General features: G+C 36.3%; 1 protein-coding gene across 4 annotated transcripts in view; it reads right to left on the bottom strand.

The window, feature by feature from the left end:
• The window catches only part of ATRX (ATRX chromatin remodeler), a 321,152-nt gene that overhangs the window by 87,713 nt on the left and 216,295 nt on the right, over positions 1-17,144 (bottom strand). For all 4 annotated transcript variants that reach the window (XM_025985028.2, XM_025985027.2, XM_025985025.2 and 1 more), the window contains 3 exons: positions 6,346-6,476; positions 5,729-5,817; positions 5,428-5,600 (listed from right to left, as the gene is read on the bottom strand). In XM_025985028.2, the coding sequence (XP_025840813.1) occupies positions 5,428-5,600; positions 5,729-5,817; positions 6,346-6,476 (393 nt within the window). The remainder of the gene's footprint in view (positions 1-5,427; positions 5,601-5,728; positions 5,818-6,345; positions 6,477-17,144) is intronic.

Raw genomic sequence — 17,144 nt, forward strand, 5'->3', positions numbered from 1 at the left:
TGACAGCCTGAGGAAGAAAAACCTACGTTTAATTGGGGTTCCCTGAGGGCGCCGAAAGGGACAGAGGGCCAGAATATGTATTTGAACAAATCCTAGCTGAAAACTTTCCTAATCTGGGAAGGGAAACAGGCATTCAGATCCAGGAAATAGAGAGATACCCCCCTAAAATCAACAAAAACCGTTCAACACCTCGACACTTAATAGTGAAGCTTGCAAATTCCAAAGATAAGGAGAAGATCCTTAAAGCAGCAAGAGAAAAAAAGTCCCTGAATTTTATGGGGAGGAATATTAGGGTAACAGCAGACCTCTCCACAGAGACCTGGCAGGCCAGAAAGGGCTGGCAGGATATATTCAGGGTCCTAAATGAAAAGAACATGCAACCAAGAATACTTTATCCAGCAAGGCTTTCATTCAAAATGGAAGGAGAGATAAAGAGCTTCCAAGACAGGCAGCAACTGAAAGAATATGTAACCTCCAAACCAGCTCTGCAAGAAATTTTAAGGGGGACTCTTAAAATTCCCCTTTAAGAAGAAGTTCAGTGGAACAATCCACAAAAACAAGGACTGAATACATATGATGACACTAAACTCATATCTATCAATAGTAACTCTGAACGTGAACGGGCTTAATGACCCCATCAAAAGGCGCAGGGTTTCAGACTGGATAAAAAAGCAGGACCCATCTATTTGCTGTCTACAAGAGACTCATTTTAGACAGAAGGACACCTACAACCTGAAAATAAAAGGTTGGAGAACCATTTACCATTCAAATGGTCCTCAAAAGAAAGCAGGGGTTGCCATCCTTATATCAGATAAATTAAAATTTACCCCGAAGACTATAGTGAGAGATGAAGAGGGACACTATCTCATACTCAAAGGATCTATCCAACAAGAGGACTTAACAATCCTCAATATATATGCCCCGAATGTGGGAGCTGCCAAATATTTAAACCAATTAATAACCAAACTCAAGAAATACCTTGATAATAATACACTTATACTTGGTGACTTCAATCTAGCTCTTTCTACCCTGGATAGGTCTTCTAAGCACAACATCTCCAAAGAAACGAGAGCTTTAAATGATACACTGGACCAGATGGATTTCACAGATATCTACAGAACTTTACATCCAAACTCAACTGAATACACATTCTTCTCAAGTGCACATGGAACTTTCTCCAGAATAGACCACATACTGGGTCACAAATTGGGTCTGAACCGATACCAAAAGATCGGGATAGTTCCCTGTATATTCTCAGACCATAATGCCTTGAAATTAGAACTTAATCACAACAAGAAGTATGGAAGGACCACAAACACGTGGAGGTTAAGGACCATCCTGCTAAAAGATGAAAAGGTCAACCAGGAAATTAAGGAAGAATTAAAAAGATTCATGGAAACTAATGAGAATGAAGATACAACCGTTTAGAATCTTTGGGATGCAGCAAAAGCAGTCCTGAGGGGGAAATACATCGCAATACAAGCATCCATTCAAAAACTGGAAAGATCTCAAATTCAAAAGCTCATCTTACACATAAAGGAACTAGAGAAAAAGCAACAAATGGACCCCACCCCCAGCAGAAGAAGACAGTTAATTAAAATTCGAGCAGAACTAAATGAAATCGAGACCAAAAGAACTGTGGAACAGATCAACAGAACCAGGAGTTGGTTCTTTGAAAGAATTAATAAGATAGATAAACCATTAGCCAACCTTATTAAAAAGAAGAGAGAGAAGACTCAAATTAATAAAATCATGAATGAGAAAGGAGAGATCACTACCAACACCAAGGAAATACAAACGATTTTAAAAACATATTATGAACAGCTGTATGCCAATAAATTAGGAAATCTAGAAGAAATGGACGCATTCCTGGAAAGCCACAAACTACCAAAACTGGAGCAGGAAGAAATAGAAAACCTGAACAGGCCAATAACCAGGGAGGAAATTGAAGCAGTCATCAAAAACCTCCCAAGACACAAGAGTCCAGGGCCAGATGGCTTCCTAGGGGAATTCTATCAAACGTTTAATGAAGAAATCATACCTATTCTACTAAAGCTGTTTGGAAAGATAGAAAGAGATGGAGTACTTCCAAATTCGTTCTATGAGGCCAGCATCACCTTAATTCCGAAACCATACAAAGACCCCACCAAAAAGGAGAATTACAGACCAATATCCCTGATGAACATGGATGCAAAAATTCTCAACAAGATACTAGCCAATAGGATCCAACAACACATTAAGAAAATTATTCACCATGACCAAGTAGGATTTATCCCTGGGACACAAGGCTGGTTCAACACTCGTAAAACCATCAATGTGATTAATCATATCAGCAAGAGAAAAACCAAGAACCATATGATACTCTCATTAGATGCAGAGAAAGCATTTGACAAAAGACAGCATCCATTCCTGATCAAAACCCTTCAGAGTGTTGGGATAGAGGGAACTTTCCTCGACATCTTAAAAGCCATCTACGAAAAGCCCACAGCAAATATCATTCTCAATGGGGAAGCACTGGGAGCCTTTCCCCTAAGATCAGGAACAAGACAGGGATGTCCACTCTCACCACTGCTGTTCAACATATTATTGGAAGTCCTCGCCTCAGCAATCAGACAACAAAAAGAGATTAAAGGCATTCAAATTGGCAAAGAAGAAGTCAAACTCTCCCTCTTCGCCGATGACATGATACTCTACATAGAAAACCCAAAAGCCTCCACCCCAAGATCGCTAGAACTCATACAGCAATTTGGTAGCGTGGCAGGACACAAAATCAATGCCCAGAAATCAATGGCATTTCTATACACTAACAATGAGACTGAAGAAAGAGAAATTAAGGAGTCAATCCCATTGACAATTGCACCCAAAAGCATAAGATACCTAGGACTAAACCTAACCAAAGAGGTAAAAGATCTATACCCTAAAAACTATAGAACACTTCTGAAAGAAATTGAGGAAGACACAAAGAGATGGAAAAATATTCCATGCTCATGGATTGGCAGAATTAATATTGTAAAAATGTCAATGTTACCCAGGGCAATTTATACATTTAATGCAATCCCTATCAAAATACCATGGACTTTCTTCAGAGAGTTAGAACAAATTATTTTAAGATTTGTGTGGAATCAGAAAAGACCCCGAATAGCCAAGGGAATTTTAAAAAAGAAAACCATAGCTGGGGGCATCACAATGCCAGATTTCAGGTTGTACTACAAAGCTGTGGTCATCAAGACAGTGTGGTACTGGCACAAAAACAGACACATAGATCAATGGAACAGAATAGAGAACCCAGAAGTGGACCCTGAAATGTACGGTCATCTAATATTCGATAAAGGAGGAAAGACTATCCATTGGAAGAAAGACAGTCTCTTCAATAAATGGTGCTGGGAAAATTGGACATCCACATGCAGAGGAATGAAACTGGACCACTCTCTTTCACCATACACAAAGATAAACTCAAAATGGATGAGAGATCTAAATGTGAGACAAGATTCCATTAAAATCCTAGAGGAGAACACAGGCAACACCCTTTTTGAACTTGGCCACAGTAATTTCTTGCAAGATACATCCACAAAGGCAAAAGAAACAAAAGCAAAAATGAACTATTGGGACTTCATCAAGATAAGAAGCTTTTGCACAGCAAAGGATACAGTCAACAAAACTAAAAGACAACCTACAGAATGGGAGAAGATATTTTCAAATGACCTATCAGATAAAGGGCTAGTTTCCAAAATCTATAAAGAACTTATTAAACTCAACACCAAAGAAACAAACAATCCAATCATGAAATGGGCAAAAGACATGAAGAGAAATCTCACAGAAGAAGACATGGACATGGCCAACAAGCACATGAAAAAATGCTCTGCATCACTTGCCATCAGGGAAATACAAATCAAAACCACAATGAGATACCACCTCACACCAGTGAGAATGGGGAAAATTAACAAGGCAGGAAACAACAAATGTTGGAGAGGATGCAGAGAAAAGGGAACCCTCTTACACTGTTGGTGGGAATGTGAACTGGTGCAGCCACTCTGGAAAACTGTGTGGAGGTTCCTCAAAGAGTTAAAAATAGACCTGCCCTACGACCCAGCAATTGCACTGTTGGGGATTTACCCCAAAGATTCAGATGCAGTGAAACGCCGGGACACCTGCACCCCGATGTTTCTATCAGCAATGGCCACAATAGCCAAACTGTGGAAGGAGCCTCGGTATCCATCGAAAGATGAATGGATAAAGAAGATGTGGTTTATGTTTACAATGGAATATTACTCAGCAATTAGAAACGACAAATACCCACCATTTGCTTCAACGTGGATGGAACTGGAGGGTATTATGCTGAGTGAAATAAGTCAATCGGAGAAGGACAAACAGTGTATGTTCTCATTCATTTGGGGAATATAAATATTAGTGAAAGGGAATATAAAGGAAGGGAAAAGAAATGTTGGGAAATATCAGGAAGGGAGACAGAACATAAAGACTCCTAACTCGGGGAAACGAACTAGGGGTGGTGGAAGGGGAGGAGGGCGGGTGTTGGAGGGGAATGGGTGACGGGCACTGAGGTGGACACTTGACGGGATGAGCACTGGGTGTTTTTCTGTATGTTGGTAAATTGAACACCAATAAAAATTAATTAAAAAAAAATAAAAGCAAACTCTTTGCTTCTAAAAAAAAAATAAAGTGTACAATTATAGATTATGAAGAATTTCAAAGGCTGAAACATCAACACTAGTTTCATTGTATAAAGTTAATTACATACTCAATTACATGAAATGTTTCCAGTTATTTCTATGTAGTTAAGTGAAAATACCATTGGGACTCTGAAACTGCATGTATCTAGGTCTAAATCTCACTTCTACTAATCATTTATAAAAATAAAGATATCAACAGCATTGCATGTCTGCTCAGGAATTAAGTTAGCTAATACATGGAATGAAAATACAGCATTTAGTTTATATACATGTAAATAAACATTAGTTTTTCTTTCTTCCTTTTCTCTCAAATATCAGAACACAATGGCTTGCTTGTAATTAAACATTCACCAGATATTTGTTATTATATGACCTGATTATCCTAGATGCTTACTAAGAGCATCTAGGAAGGGATCCCTGGGTGGCGCAGCGGTTTGGCGCCTGCCTTTGGCCCAGGGCGCGATCCTGGAGACCCGGGATCGAATCCCACGTCGGGCTCCCGGTGCATGGAGCCTGCTTCTCCCTCTGCCTATGTCTCTGCCTCTCTCTCTCTGTGACTATCATAAATAAATAAATAAATAAATAAATTAATTAATTAATTAATTTAAAAAAATAAGAGCATCTAGGAAAATACTCCCTTGAGTGAAATAATAAGGTTAAATTAATACTTGAAAAAACCATAGACATGATATTTTCTAAATCAATGTTCCATTATAAAGCCAACATTCATTAGACTCACTTTCTTCCAGCTTTAATGAAACTGAAGGATTGCTTCCTATTTCATCCACATTTCCTTCACCACCTCCTCGAGATCTTGAATTCCAGACTTTAATCACTTCAACATCATTGTCACTGCCACTTCCACTTGAGCTACTATCTTTTTTCCCTTTTTTCCCCTTTGTTTTCTTCTTTCTATAAAAGGAACAAATCCAAACTGTTAGGTAAGCACAGTAAAGATACAAATGCCAAGTAAGAGAGGACAATTAGCAATTAGGGATTTTAAATGTGTCAACACAGGACACAAAAATTATTCAATTTACTTTGTATAATCATCGGAGCTTAAACTCATGGAGGTTTCATCGGAATCTGAAGCTATAAATTCATCCATACTGTCTTCATCAAAGTATCCCTAGAGGAAAAAAAATGATGAATGTTTTAATAGTTTATTTCAACTTATATTGGAAATTATAATGATGTTTACTTTACCTGAGGATAATTGTCAAGGGATAAGAAAGAACTGAGGAACTACCACAGATTAGAAAAAAATAAAGGAGACATCACAAATATGATTACTAAATGCATTGTGAGGTCTTGGATTGAAACATGAAAAAGAAAAAGGTCAGAGGTACATAAAAAGTGATGAAATTCAATGAAAGTCTCTGGTTTGGTTAATACTATTGACCTAATATTAAGTTTTAAATTTTGAACATTTTACCATGGTTATGCAAGATGTTAAGAACAACATTTAATGCTCCTTCCATAATCGTAATACATTCTAACATAGAAATTAACTAGAAATAAAATAGGTTGAATTACTATACCACAAAGCAAAGGAAAATTCCAATATACAGTAAGTCTATATAGATCAACCTTTTTCCCTAAAGTTATTATGTTTCCAACAGATAAATTTTAATCAATTTTAGGTTACCTTATTTACCTTATTTTCTTTGCTAATGTAGTCCAGCTGCAAACACCAAGGATGAGTCCAGATTCTACTTAACATCTGAAAATCTTGGAAAAGTTTTGCACCTGCCTTTCCTCGTCCACCTTCATTGCTATTCCCTACACCTAATCAAAAAAAAAAGTAGTTAATGTTATAAGACTTCTCTATGTCAGGAGAGGTGGATGGAGGGATGGGTAAATAGATGATGAGGATTAAGGAGTACACTTGTGATGAGCACCGGGTGTTGTATGAAGTACTGATTCACCAAACTGTACACCTAAAACTAATTATACTGTATGTTAAATAAATGAAATTTAAATAAAAACTTAAAAAAAGAAGAATTCTCTATATGAAAATGTTTCAAAATTAGAGATTTTAACTATATCTGCGCCATAGACTCCTTTGGCAGTATAGAGAAGCTTATAGACATCTTTCTTTGCATGTTTTGAAACATAAAATAGAGAAGAAACCAATTATATATAAATTATCAAAATATTAAACATTTGTGATACAGTAATATGTGTACTTTGTTAATGCATTAAATAACAAAATATAGCAGCAAGTCTAATAACTATCTGAAATTCTGAAGTCTTGATAAAGATAAATAATTTTGAGATATCAGTAACAACAGAACTAGTTGATTTCAATTGGCAACAAAGTTATCACTAATACTACTATGGTTTATTGCCCACATTATAATTGGAAAAAATGCTAATTTTCATTAGAGGCTAGTAAAACTAATGTGAATTTTTTCTTATTCAGGTTCACATACCCCCCTCATAATTCCATCTGTGGACTATAGATTACAAACTCCTCTTTTAAAATTGAAGGCTAGCAAAGGGGAGGTGAGTGGGGGGATGGGTTAAAGAGGTGATAGGAATTAAGGAGTGCACTTGTCATGATGAACACAGGGTGATATATCGAAGTGTTGAATCATTATATTGTACACCTGAAACTAAACTTACACTGTATGTTAACTGGAATTTTAAAATTTATTTTATTAAAGTGAGGGGCAGAGAGAAACTGAAGCAGACTCTGCCTTGAGTGAGGAGCCCGAGGTGGGGCTTGAAATTACAACCTGAGCTGACTTGGACACTTAACCAACTGCACCACCCAGGCACCCCTAACTACTGGAATTTAAATAAAAATTTAAAAGCTCTTATTTTCAATAAAGCCTGTTTGTATCCAATCTTTTAGGAATTCTTCTCCAATTATTCTTACACAAAAAATACTAAAAATTGTTTTTCATGTTGAAAACATTACATTTCTTCGGCCCAGAGTCATTTCAACAAAATTAATTTTTTCTATAAAAGCAAAATAAAAAAGAAATGAATGCAAATTTCATTTATAAGACACTTATCGAGGGGGTGAAATGCAAAACAAAGCTGATTAAATGAAAAAGGCAGCATTTAAGCAATAACCTTTTTCTGGTCACAGTTTTAAAAGATGTAAATTCACCAATCATTGGTAAGTCTTGCCTCCTCTCACGGCAAGAGAAAATTTAATGATATAAAACACTAATAAAAATGCATGAAAATCTGATAGTGATTATTTTGCCTTATTAAGAGGTATTTCCACTGTGTATGATAGAAATCATTGCTGTGAAAATGAGGTATCTAACTTCTTGATACACGACTGTTCATAGCATTCCCTTATAATTTTTTATTTCTGTAATATCAGTAATGATGCTCTTTCACATTCCTGAGTTTAGTGGTCTCTTCTATTACTTTGCAAGTACAACCAAAAAGATACCAATCATGTTGATCTTTTCAAAGAACCAAATTTTGGTTTCAGGCATTATCTGTGTTTTTTCCTCCTCCTACTTGCTTCAGGTTTAGTTTGCTCTTGCTTTAGTTCCTTAAGGTAAATGGTTAGATTATAAATTTGGAATCTTTCTTATTTTTAAATTATAGGTATTTACAGTTGTAATTTTCCCGCATTAAGCATGCTTTACCTGCATCCCATATCTTAGTACCTTGTGCTTTTGTTTTTCATCCATGTCTAAATATATTTTAATTTCCCTTGTGATTTCTTCTTTGATCTACTGGATATTTGGAAGTGTGTTATTTATATACATTTGTGAATACTAACTTTCCTTCTGTTACTGCTTTGTAATTTAATTCCCATGTGGTTAAAGAAAACATTTTGTGTGATTTTATCCTTTTATGTTAATTCTATCTTAAGTCTAAGATATGGTCTATGTTGAAGAATATTCCATATGCACTTGAAAGGAAACTATTCTACTGTAACTGAATGGAGTATTCTTTTAGTGGTCTACTAAGTCTGTTGGTTTACAGTGTTTTCCAAGTCCTCTATTTTATTGTTGATCTTGTACCCAGCTGTTCTATCACTGAACACCTTATGAGTTTTTAAAATTGATGTAAAGGAGGGTCACCTGGATGGTTCAGCTGGTTAAGTGTGTGACTCTTGATTTTGATTCAGGTCATGCTCTCAGGGTCATAAGATTCAGCGTCTGTCAGACTCCACACTGGGGTCTGCTTAAGATTCTCTCTTCCTCTCCCACTGCCCTCCCCCCCCTTTACTCTCTCTTAAAAAAATTAAAGAGAGTTTTTTTAACGTAATCTAAACTTTATCATTTTATACTCCAAGAAAAACTTAAAAGCCAATTTTTGTTTTGTGGGGGCAAAAGTTACTCTTGCACATTATCATAAATATCTTCTATTATAGAAAAACTTCATAAGACTTTTAAGCCAACTGGCTAAGATAAGAAAAGGGAGGACATTTTTAAAGGGAAAAAAACTTCTACCTAAAAGGGAGAAAAAACACAGTTTCTTCTACCTACACCACTGATTTATATTAGAGTTGATATTCTCTGTGGGAAATGGGAACCACATAAAAAAGGATATGTTAATAAGCTAGCCAAATAAAAATGTTCTCTACTCAAAAGAGCATTGATAATTATTATTGAATCATTCTCTGACTCAAATCACTTTATCTGGAAAATATACCCAAAAAGTATAGGTGAATACATAATCAATCATGACAATCTGTTATTGAACCTTACTTACATCTAGTTTTTACATGAGATTTTATCATGGGGTCTGTGGTAAACTGAATAATGGTGTCCCAAATATATCTACATTCCAAACCACTCATGAGTTATTGTATATGGAAAAAGGAAATGTGCAGATACAGTCAGGATAAGGACCCAAAATTGAAGACCCTCTTAATTTTATTCAGGAAGGTCCAATGCAACAATAGTCCCTATAAGAGGGATCTAGAAGGGAGAGTTGGAGAAAGTGATGTGATAACATGTATGCAGACTAGAGTGATATACTTTGAATACGGAGAATATAGGTGGCCACCAGAAGCTGAAAAAGACAAGGAAACGCTTTCCCTTCCTAGAGCAGACAGAAGGAACCAGCCCTGTTTACTATAGCCCAGTAACACTAACCTTGGACCTCAAACCCCTAGAACTGTGAGAGAATAAATTTGTGTTGTTCTAAGCCATTAAATTAGTGGCAATTTTCTACAACAGGAAGAGGAAATCAATTCGGCATCCTAACGAAGTGTTTATCAAACTTGGTACACATCAGAATCATTTGGGCAATGTGTTACACACATCCTTGGAGTCGAATCCTAGAAATTCTGATTTTCTAGATATGTGATGAGACACAGAAATCTAAACTTTCTAAGAAGCTTCTCAGATGCTTGTGCAGCAAACTAGAATACAAGTCATAAAAAGAATGGTTGGGGAAAACTCACTGCTTCAAATAGTTTGTTGCTATAGCAAATTACCACAAACCCAAAATCTTAAGACCATAGAAATATATTCCTTCATAGTTTGGAAAATCAGAAATCCAAAATCTGTCCTACTGAGCCAAAATCAAAGTGTTCTCAAGGCCACCCACATTCCCTCTGGAAGTTCCAGGAATTTGTTCCTTCCCTCCTCAGGCATATGGTGGCTGCTGGCACTCCCTGACTTGCAGCCACATCAATCTTTGCCTCTGGCCTCTGTGGTCACAATTCCTCCTCTTCTGTGTATATCTAATCGCCCTTAGCCTCTCTCCTGCAAAGTTACCTGCAAATGGAATTAGGAGCCATCTGGATAATCCAGGACAATCTGCTCATCTCAAAATCCCTAGTTTAATCACCTCTAAAAAAAATCCCCTTTTCTTATAAGGTATCACAATTTCCAGGACCTACGTAAGATCTGACATCTCCAAGTGGCCATCGTTCAGCCTACTACACTGCCTTAAGTGCCCTTCAAGGCTATTCAAGAACGAAGACAAAAGAGCTAAAGCAAACTTTCCAAAAATACAAGACTAAAAAGCTTTTTATATTCGATTCCCCTTTTGACTCTTTACAAATTATAATTATACTATTATAAAAGCCAGTCTCACTGCAGTATTCTGATGATCAAAACATCTATAATACAGCAGGAATTGGAGAGGATCATAATAAAATACCATGGATATGTCAATAAATTTTATAGTTTCTCCAAGTCCTGAAAACTACTTCAAAGAATTTTCCACGTAAATGATTAAAAAGGGTTGATCTAAAGAACTTTGGGAGTGGTTTGGCCTCTAAAGAATTTGGAAACACATTCTGAAATTCCACAGTTGCACCATAAAATCCTTACGAATCAAATAATTCCTTTACACTATCTCAGAAATCTGACTTCTTTTCCTCCAGTGGTCCTTCAATTAACTTGTAGGACTCAAGGCCATTATTAAACATGAGAAGGACTTAGAAAAGCCTAAAAGCCAAACAATAACTACCAAGAGGTACCAAGAATTCTACATATAATGAACAATAAGTGAAGAAAACAGTATCTCATTAATATCAGTTCTTTCATTGCCTCAATACATCAATGCAGGTCCTATAAGTTGACTTTAAGCAAATGGCTTAGTTTTGATGTTTAAATATTTGTTTTATCTGCTGAAGTCTAAATCTAAATCTTATAGTCATACCACTTTCTAATTAGTCACACAGTATAGGAATCTCATATAAAAACTACCACCCTTGAACTATCATGCAAAGACCACTACAACTGGTTAACATTCCTTGCAGTATGCTTATTTTATTTATGCAGAAAGTAGAAGAAACAAAGTAATGAATATTTTAAGTACAAGGGAGACCCCAGTTCATATCATCAAATACCCCATCATTTGCCCCAAATCCTACTAACTTAAGAGTGCTTCAAGCACAAATTGTAATATTAAGGATCTCAGACTAATAATATCCCCAGATGCCTAGCAGAAACAACAGCAAATCCTTTCTGGAGTAATCAAACTTTATCCTAGACCTCAAATAACTATGACATACTCCAAGGGATATAAGGCCCTTGTGGTCAAAAGTACTTAAACACACATGGAAACAACGCAGCATGCCTGAAAATGGACAGAATCTTTTAAAAAAGATTTTATTTATTTATTCATGAGAGACATACATAGAGAGAGGGGCAGAGACACAGGCAGAGGAAGAAGTAGGCTCCATGCAGGGAGCCTGATGTGGACTCAATCCCAGGACTCCAGGATCATGCCCTGGGCTGAAGGCAGGTGCCAAACCACTGAGCCACCCAGGGATCCCCAAAACTGACAGAGATTAAAGAGATGAAAGAAATCTATAAGGATTTTAGAAACTGGAATAATCAGACATAGACTTTAACTATTTACTTTGTTTAAAGAAATGTTAAGGACATTCTTGAAAGTATATGCAAGACACAGGAAGTCATAAAGAACAAACAATTAGCTGGAAGCTAACTGAATACAACTTCTATAGATAAAAAAGCCACTGAGCTTTTTTAAAGTTTAATTCAAATATAGTTCACAACTTACCATTTACAATTCACTAGTGTATTCAGAGTTGTGCAACCATCACCAAAATCCAGTTTTTAAAACATTTTCATCACGTCCACAAAAACCCTATACCCCTAAAGCCATTATCCCTCAACTTCATTTTTCTTACATCCCTAGGAAACCACTTCTATAGATTTGCCTACTCTGGACATTTCATATAAATAGAATCATACAACACCTGGTCATTTGTGACTGGCTTCTTTCATTTGTCATATATTTTCAAGGTTGCTCTGTGTTGTACCGTTTCTCAGCATTTGCTTCCTTTTCATTGCTGAATAATGTTCTATGATATCCATATATCAAATACGTTTAACACTTCACCAGTTGTTAGGCATACAGGTTGTTTCTAGCTGTTAACTATTAGGAATAATGATGCTATGTACATTGGTGTACAAATCTTTGTGTGTCTTCCTTTCTATTGAGTATACACCCGGAAGTATAATTGCTGGATTATATGGTAATTCTATACTGAACCTTTGATTATCAAATTTTGCTCCACATAAATTACACCATTTGACATTCAATATCAGCAAAACAGGGTTCCAATTCCTCCACATCCTCATCACTTCCTATTTTTCTATTTCTGGGTAATCCTAGTGAGTAATATCCCACTGTGGCTTTGATTTACATTTCCAATGATGTTGACTATCATTTAGACCAGTGGTTTTCATGATTTATAGTCACCAGTAGGGCTTATAAACTTGGAAACCCATGCATATTAATGTTCTCTATGAGTACAATTCATTGGCATTGAGTATAATTACAATGTTGTACAAACATCAACACTCCATTCCTAAAACTTTTTTATGATCCTAGAAATTCTGTACACACTAAAAATAATTCTGTATTTCCCTTTACGCCAAAACTTGGTAACTACTACTGTCTGCGTCTATGAATCTGTCTGTGCTGGGTATCTCTAAGTAGAATCAAACAGTATTCATTTTGTGTCTGGTTTATTTCACTTATCATGGTATCTTTGGGATTCATTAATATTGTAAACTGTCAGCATTTCCTTTCTTTTTAAGACTAATATCCCATGGTATGTACGTATGTATGTACGTGTGTGTATATATAATAACATTGTATTCATCTATTAATTAATTCATTAATGGACATTGGGATTACTTCTACCTTTACAGCTACTGGGAATAATTCTGCTATGCAAACATGAGTGTGCAAGTATCTGTTTAAGTTCCTGCTTTCAATTATTTGGCGTATACATCTAGAAGTGGAGTTGATGGATCATTATGGAAATAGTTCTGTTTAACTCTGAGGAATGGCCACACTGCTTTACCCATAGCAGCTGTACCATTTTACACTACCACCAGCAATGCTCCAGGGTTATAATTTCTCCACTTCCTTGCCAATACTTGCTTTTTCTCTTGTTTTTGATAATAGGAATCTTATTAAGTGTGAAATGGTATCTTGTGCTTTGATGTTGGCATTTCCATAATAAACAGTGATGATGTAGAGCATCTTTTCATGTGCTTTTGGCCATTTGTATATATTCTTTGGAGAAATGTCTATTTAAGTCCTTCACCCGTTTTCCAATTGTGTTGAGTTATACTGTTCCTGAGTTGTAGAAGTTCTTTATATATTCTGGTTATTAATCCCTTCGCAGATACAGGATTTCAAAATATTTTCTGTCTTTTCATGTACTCCATTTTTACATGCCTTAAAACACTATATGGACTTTAATATTGACTTATGTTAAAATCAAACTAATGTTTACTGGTTAAAAAATTAAATAACAAACTAATGAATATTGGGGGGATAGGTTAAAATAGCTTATGGGCACTAAGGAGTATACTTGTGATGAGCTCCAGGTGCTGTATGGAAGCATTGAATCACTATATCGTACACCATACTGTATTAAAAATATTACACTATATCATAACTAACTGAAATTTAAATAAAAACTTAAAAAAACTAAGTATCCAAATTTTAAAACATGAAGTGTTTACTGAAGGCAGAGGCTTACATGTAAATATAAACCTCTGATAACTGATGGTAAATGGAAGACTGCAGGATTACACTGAAAAAAGGAACAAAGGAAAATTAAGAGGACTTTAAAATTCATGAAAACTCAGCTTCCTATGACGTTAATTCTATAAATATTAAATATATTATAAATTATTACTACTAATATTAACATAAACTGTTCCTAATACAAAAAGCAAAATTTAAGGGAACTTCTTAAAACCAAATAGAATCTAGAAAGAGACAAATATAGAAACAAAAGAAATTTTACAGTGTGTAACAGAAAAACACCAAGCATTTTAAATGCAAGAGAAATATGCAGGTGACATTTCAGGAGAAAAACTGTAGCCTTTAACATAACCCACCTGGCCTTCTATGGAAGTTTTTTTTCAAAAGGAGTATTAAATCAGGTTATGCTACTTTAAGGAAACTAAAACACATTTAACTGGGTGGAACCCCAAACATTTTCACTACTAAAAGATTCATGACACCAGATGATAATTTGACAAATATACTTTTTAGAAAGAGTTAAAAGGCAGAGTAATAGGGGGATCCTATGCTTGCCTCCTCCAATGAAAACAGCTAGATAAATATGAAACCATTCTGAACACTGAGGAAATCGATCTGAGGACTGAGAGAATAAACTGCAAAACTAGAGAGAAAAGAGGCCACCCACATCATGGACATTAGGAGGTAAGGAGATGTGATTTAGAAGAGAAAAGAACTGCTGGTGCTGCAGAGGGGAGGAAGCCCAGATCAGGAAAAGAGAAAAAGAAAGAGAGACAGACATTAAGAGACAAGAAAAACACTTCCCCAAAACCACTGATATGGAAAATGAGAGGGGTTAATTATCACAAGTATTTACAAGTGGTAGAGGAGAACAAAGTCTGAAGTTTAGAAAGTCTGTGCCATCATTGGGGTGGAAACCGGCTAGCAAAAAGGTGTTCTTGTGGAGAAGGAAGGCAGAAGCCAGGGAGCAGAAGTGTAATCTGAGGATCCCCCGGCTTGCAAGTAGGAAACAGTTCTCTTTCTTGGAGAGCATTTGGGAGAATGGAACTGCTTCTATGTGGGCAAAAGAGGAGCAGGCAGGTGCCAATGTGTTGCCACATTATTTATCATAGGAACAGAGACATCTGCTGAGGGCAGCTAACCTGCTTCTTGCTGTGCTTTAAGATAAACTCTAAGCCACTGCGTATTCCTGTAACTACCCTTCTGTGACAAAGCAGCATCAGCCACAGTGCAGTAAGATCTTTTCATAGAAGATCAGTGCAGGTCCATGCATCCTGGGGTATTTAAATTTTGAAATATTCAAACCCAGTCTGTGTGCCTGTGATAAAACACAGGAGCATGGCACCACCAGGTGGGCAGACGCTCAGACACAGACAGGGTGAAGGCATGCATCTCAGGAAAACATGGGACAAACGAGGGGAGATTGTTCACTCTACTACAAGGGCTTCATGAACACTGGGAGGTGAGAACTTCCCTCTCTGGGGATGAGAGAAATGACTGAAAATATTTTTACTTTTACCCCTGACCACTAGCACAAACAAATTTCAGTGAGCAATATAATGACAACAGTGTAGGCTTAAACTGCTTACACCAAACCCCAGATTTCTGCGCTCTGCGGGTGGTTTTTCTTTCTTTTTTTCTTTGCTAGGACAAGTGTACCTAAGACTCAGAGCAGGAGCGTCATCCCTCCACCACCACCACCAGAAACCCAGCACAAACCCTCCAAATGCACCAAGTCTCTTGGCCATAGAATACTGCAAAGCTTCAGCTCTAAGGGAAATAGGAACTAGATTTTTTGAACAAGTAGACCAAAAAAAAAAAAAAAAACTAGTTAAAACTCACCACACACTGGACAAGGTCCAAACACTCCCTATTGCAGGCAAGGACAAAACTCTGCAGTTTCTCATTTTAGACCTGAGGGAAAGAGCAGCCAAAACATAATAGCAGTGTGGACCAGAAACACTTCCTGAAGCACCAGGCCCTGGACAGTATATGAATGCTTCATAACAAAGCCATTACTCTCAAGAGTGGGAAACAGAATAGGCTTTCCTAACACACAGAAGATAAAGACTGAGACAAAATGCCAAAGTGGAAGAATTCATCCTAAAACAAAGAAAAAGAAGAGGTCACAGGCAGGGATCTAATTAAAACAGATATAAGTAATATGCCTGAATTTAAACCAACAATTTTAAGAATACTAACTGGGCTTGAGAAAAGAATAGAAGACACCATGGAGTCCCTTAACACAGAGATAAAAGACCTAAAAATTAGCCCTGCCAAAATAAAAAATGCTATAACTGAAATGCAAAACCAACTGGACATAATGACCAGAAGGATGGAAAAAGAACAAATAAGTGATACAGAAAATAAAATTATGAAAATAATGAAGCTGAAGAGGGAAAGAAATCATGAATGTACACATAGGAAAATGTTAAACTCCATAAAGCATAATAACAATAGTATCATAGGAGTTCCATAAGAAGAAGAAAGAGAAACAGGAGTAGGTTTATTTAAGCAAATTATAGCTAAAAATTTCCCTAATCTGGGGAAGGAAAGAGACATCCATATGCAGAAGGCACAGAGAACTCCTATAAAAAATCAACAAAAGCAAACCAACACCAAGACATATCATAGTAAAATTTGCAAAATAAAATAGAGTAAGGAAAAAAAATCCTAAAAAATAGTAGCAGAAAAGAAATCTTTAGGATGCTTAAGTGGCTCAGTTAGTTGAGCATCCAAAACTTGATTTTGGATTGGTTCATGATCTCAACAGACACTGAGCTCTGCACTTCAATGGAGAATCTACTTGCTATTTTTTCTTTCTCTCTCCCTCTCCACCTACCTCCATTCTCTCTCTCAGATAAATAAATAAAACTTTTTTTTAAAAAGAAAAAGAAATCCCTAATGTAAAAAGGGAAGACAAAGGGAGCAGCACATCCATCCACAGAAATTTGGCAGGCTAGAAGATACTGGCATAATACA

This window comes from Vulpes vulpes, chromosome X (assembly GCF_048418805.1).
Source record: "Vulpes vulpes isolate BD-2025 chromosome X, VulVul3, whole genome shotgun sequence".
NCBI lineage: Eukaryota > Metazoa > Chordata > Mammalia > Carnivora > Canidae > Vulpes > Vulpes vulpes.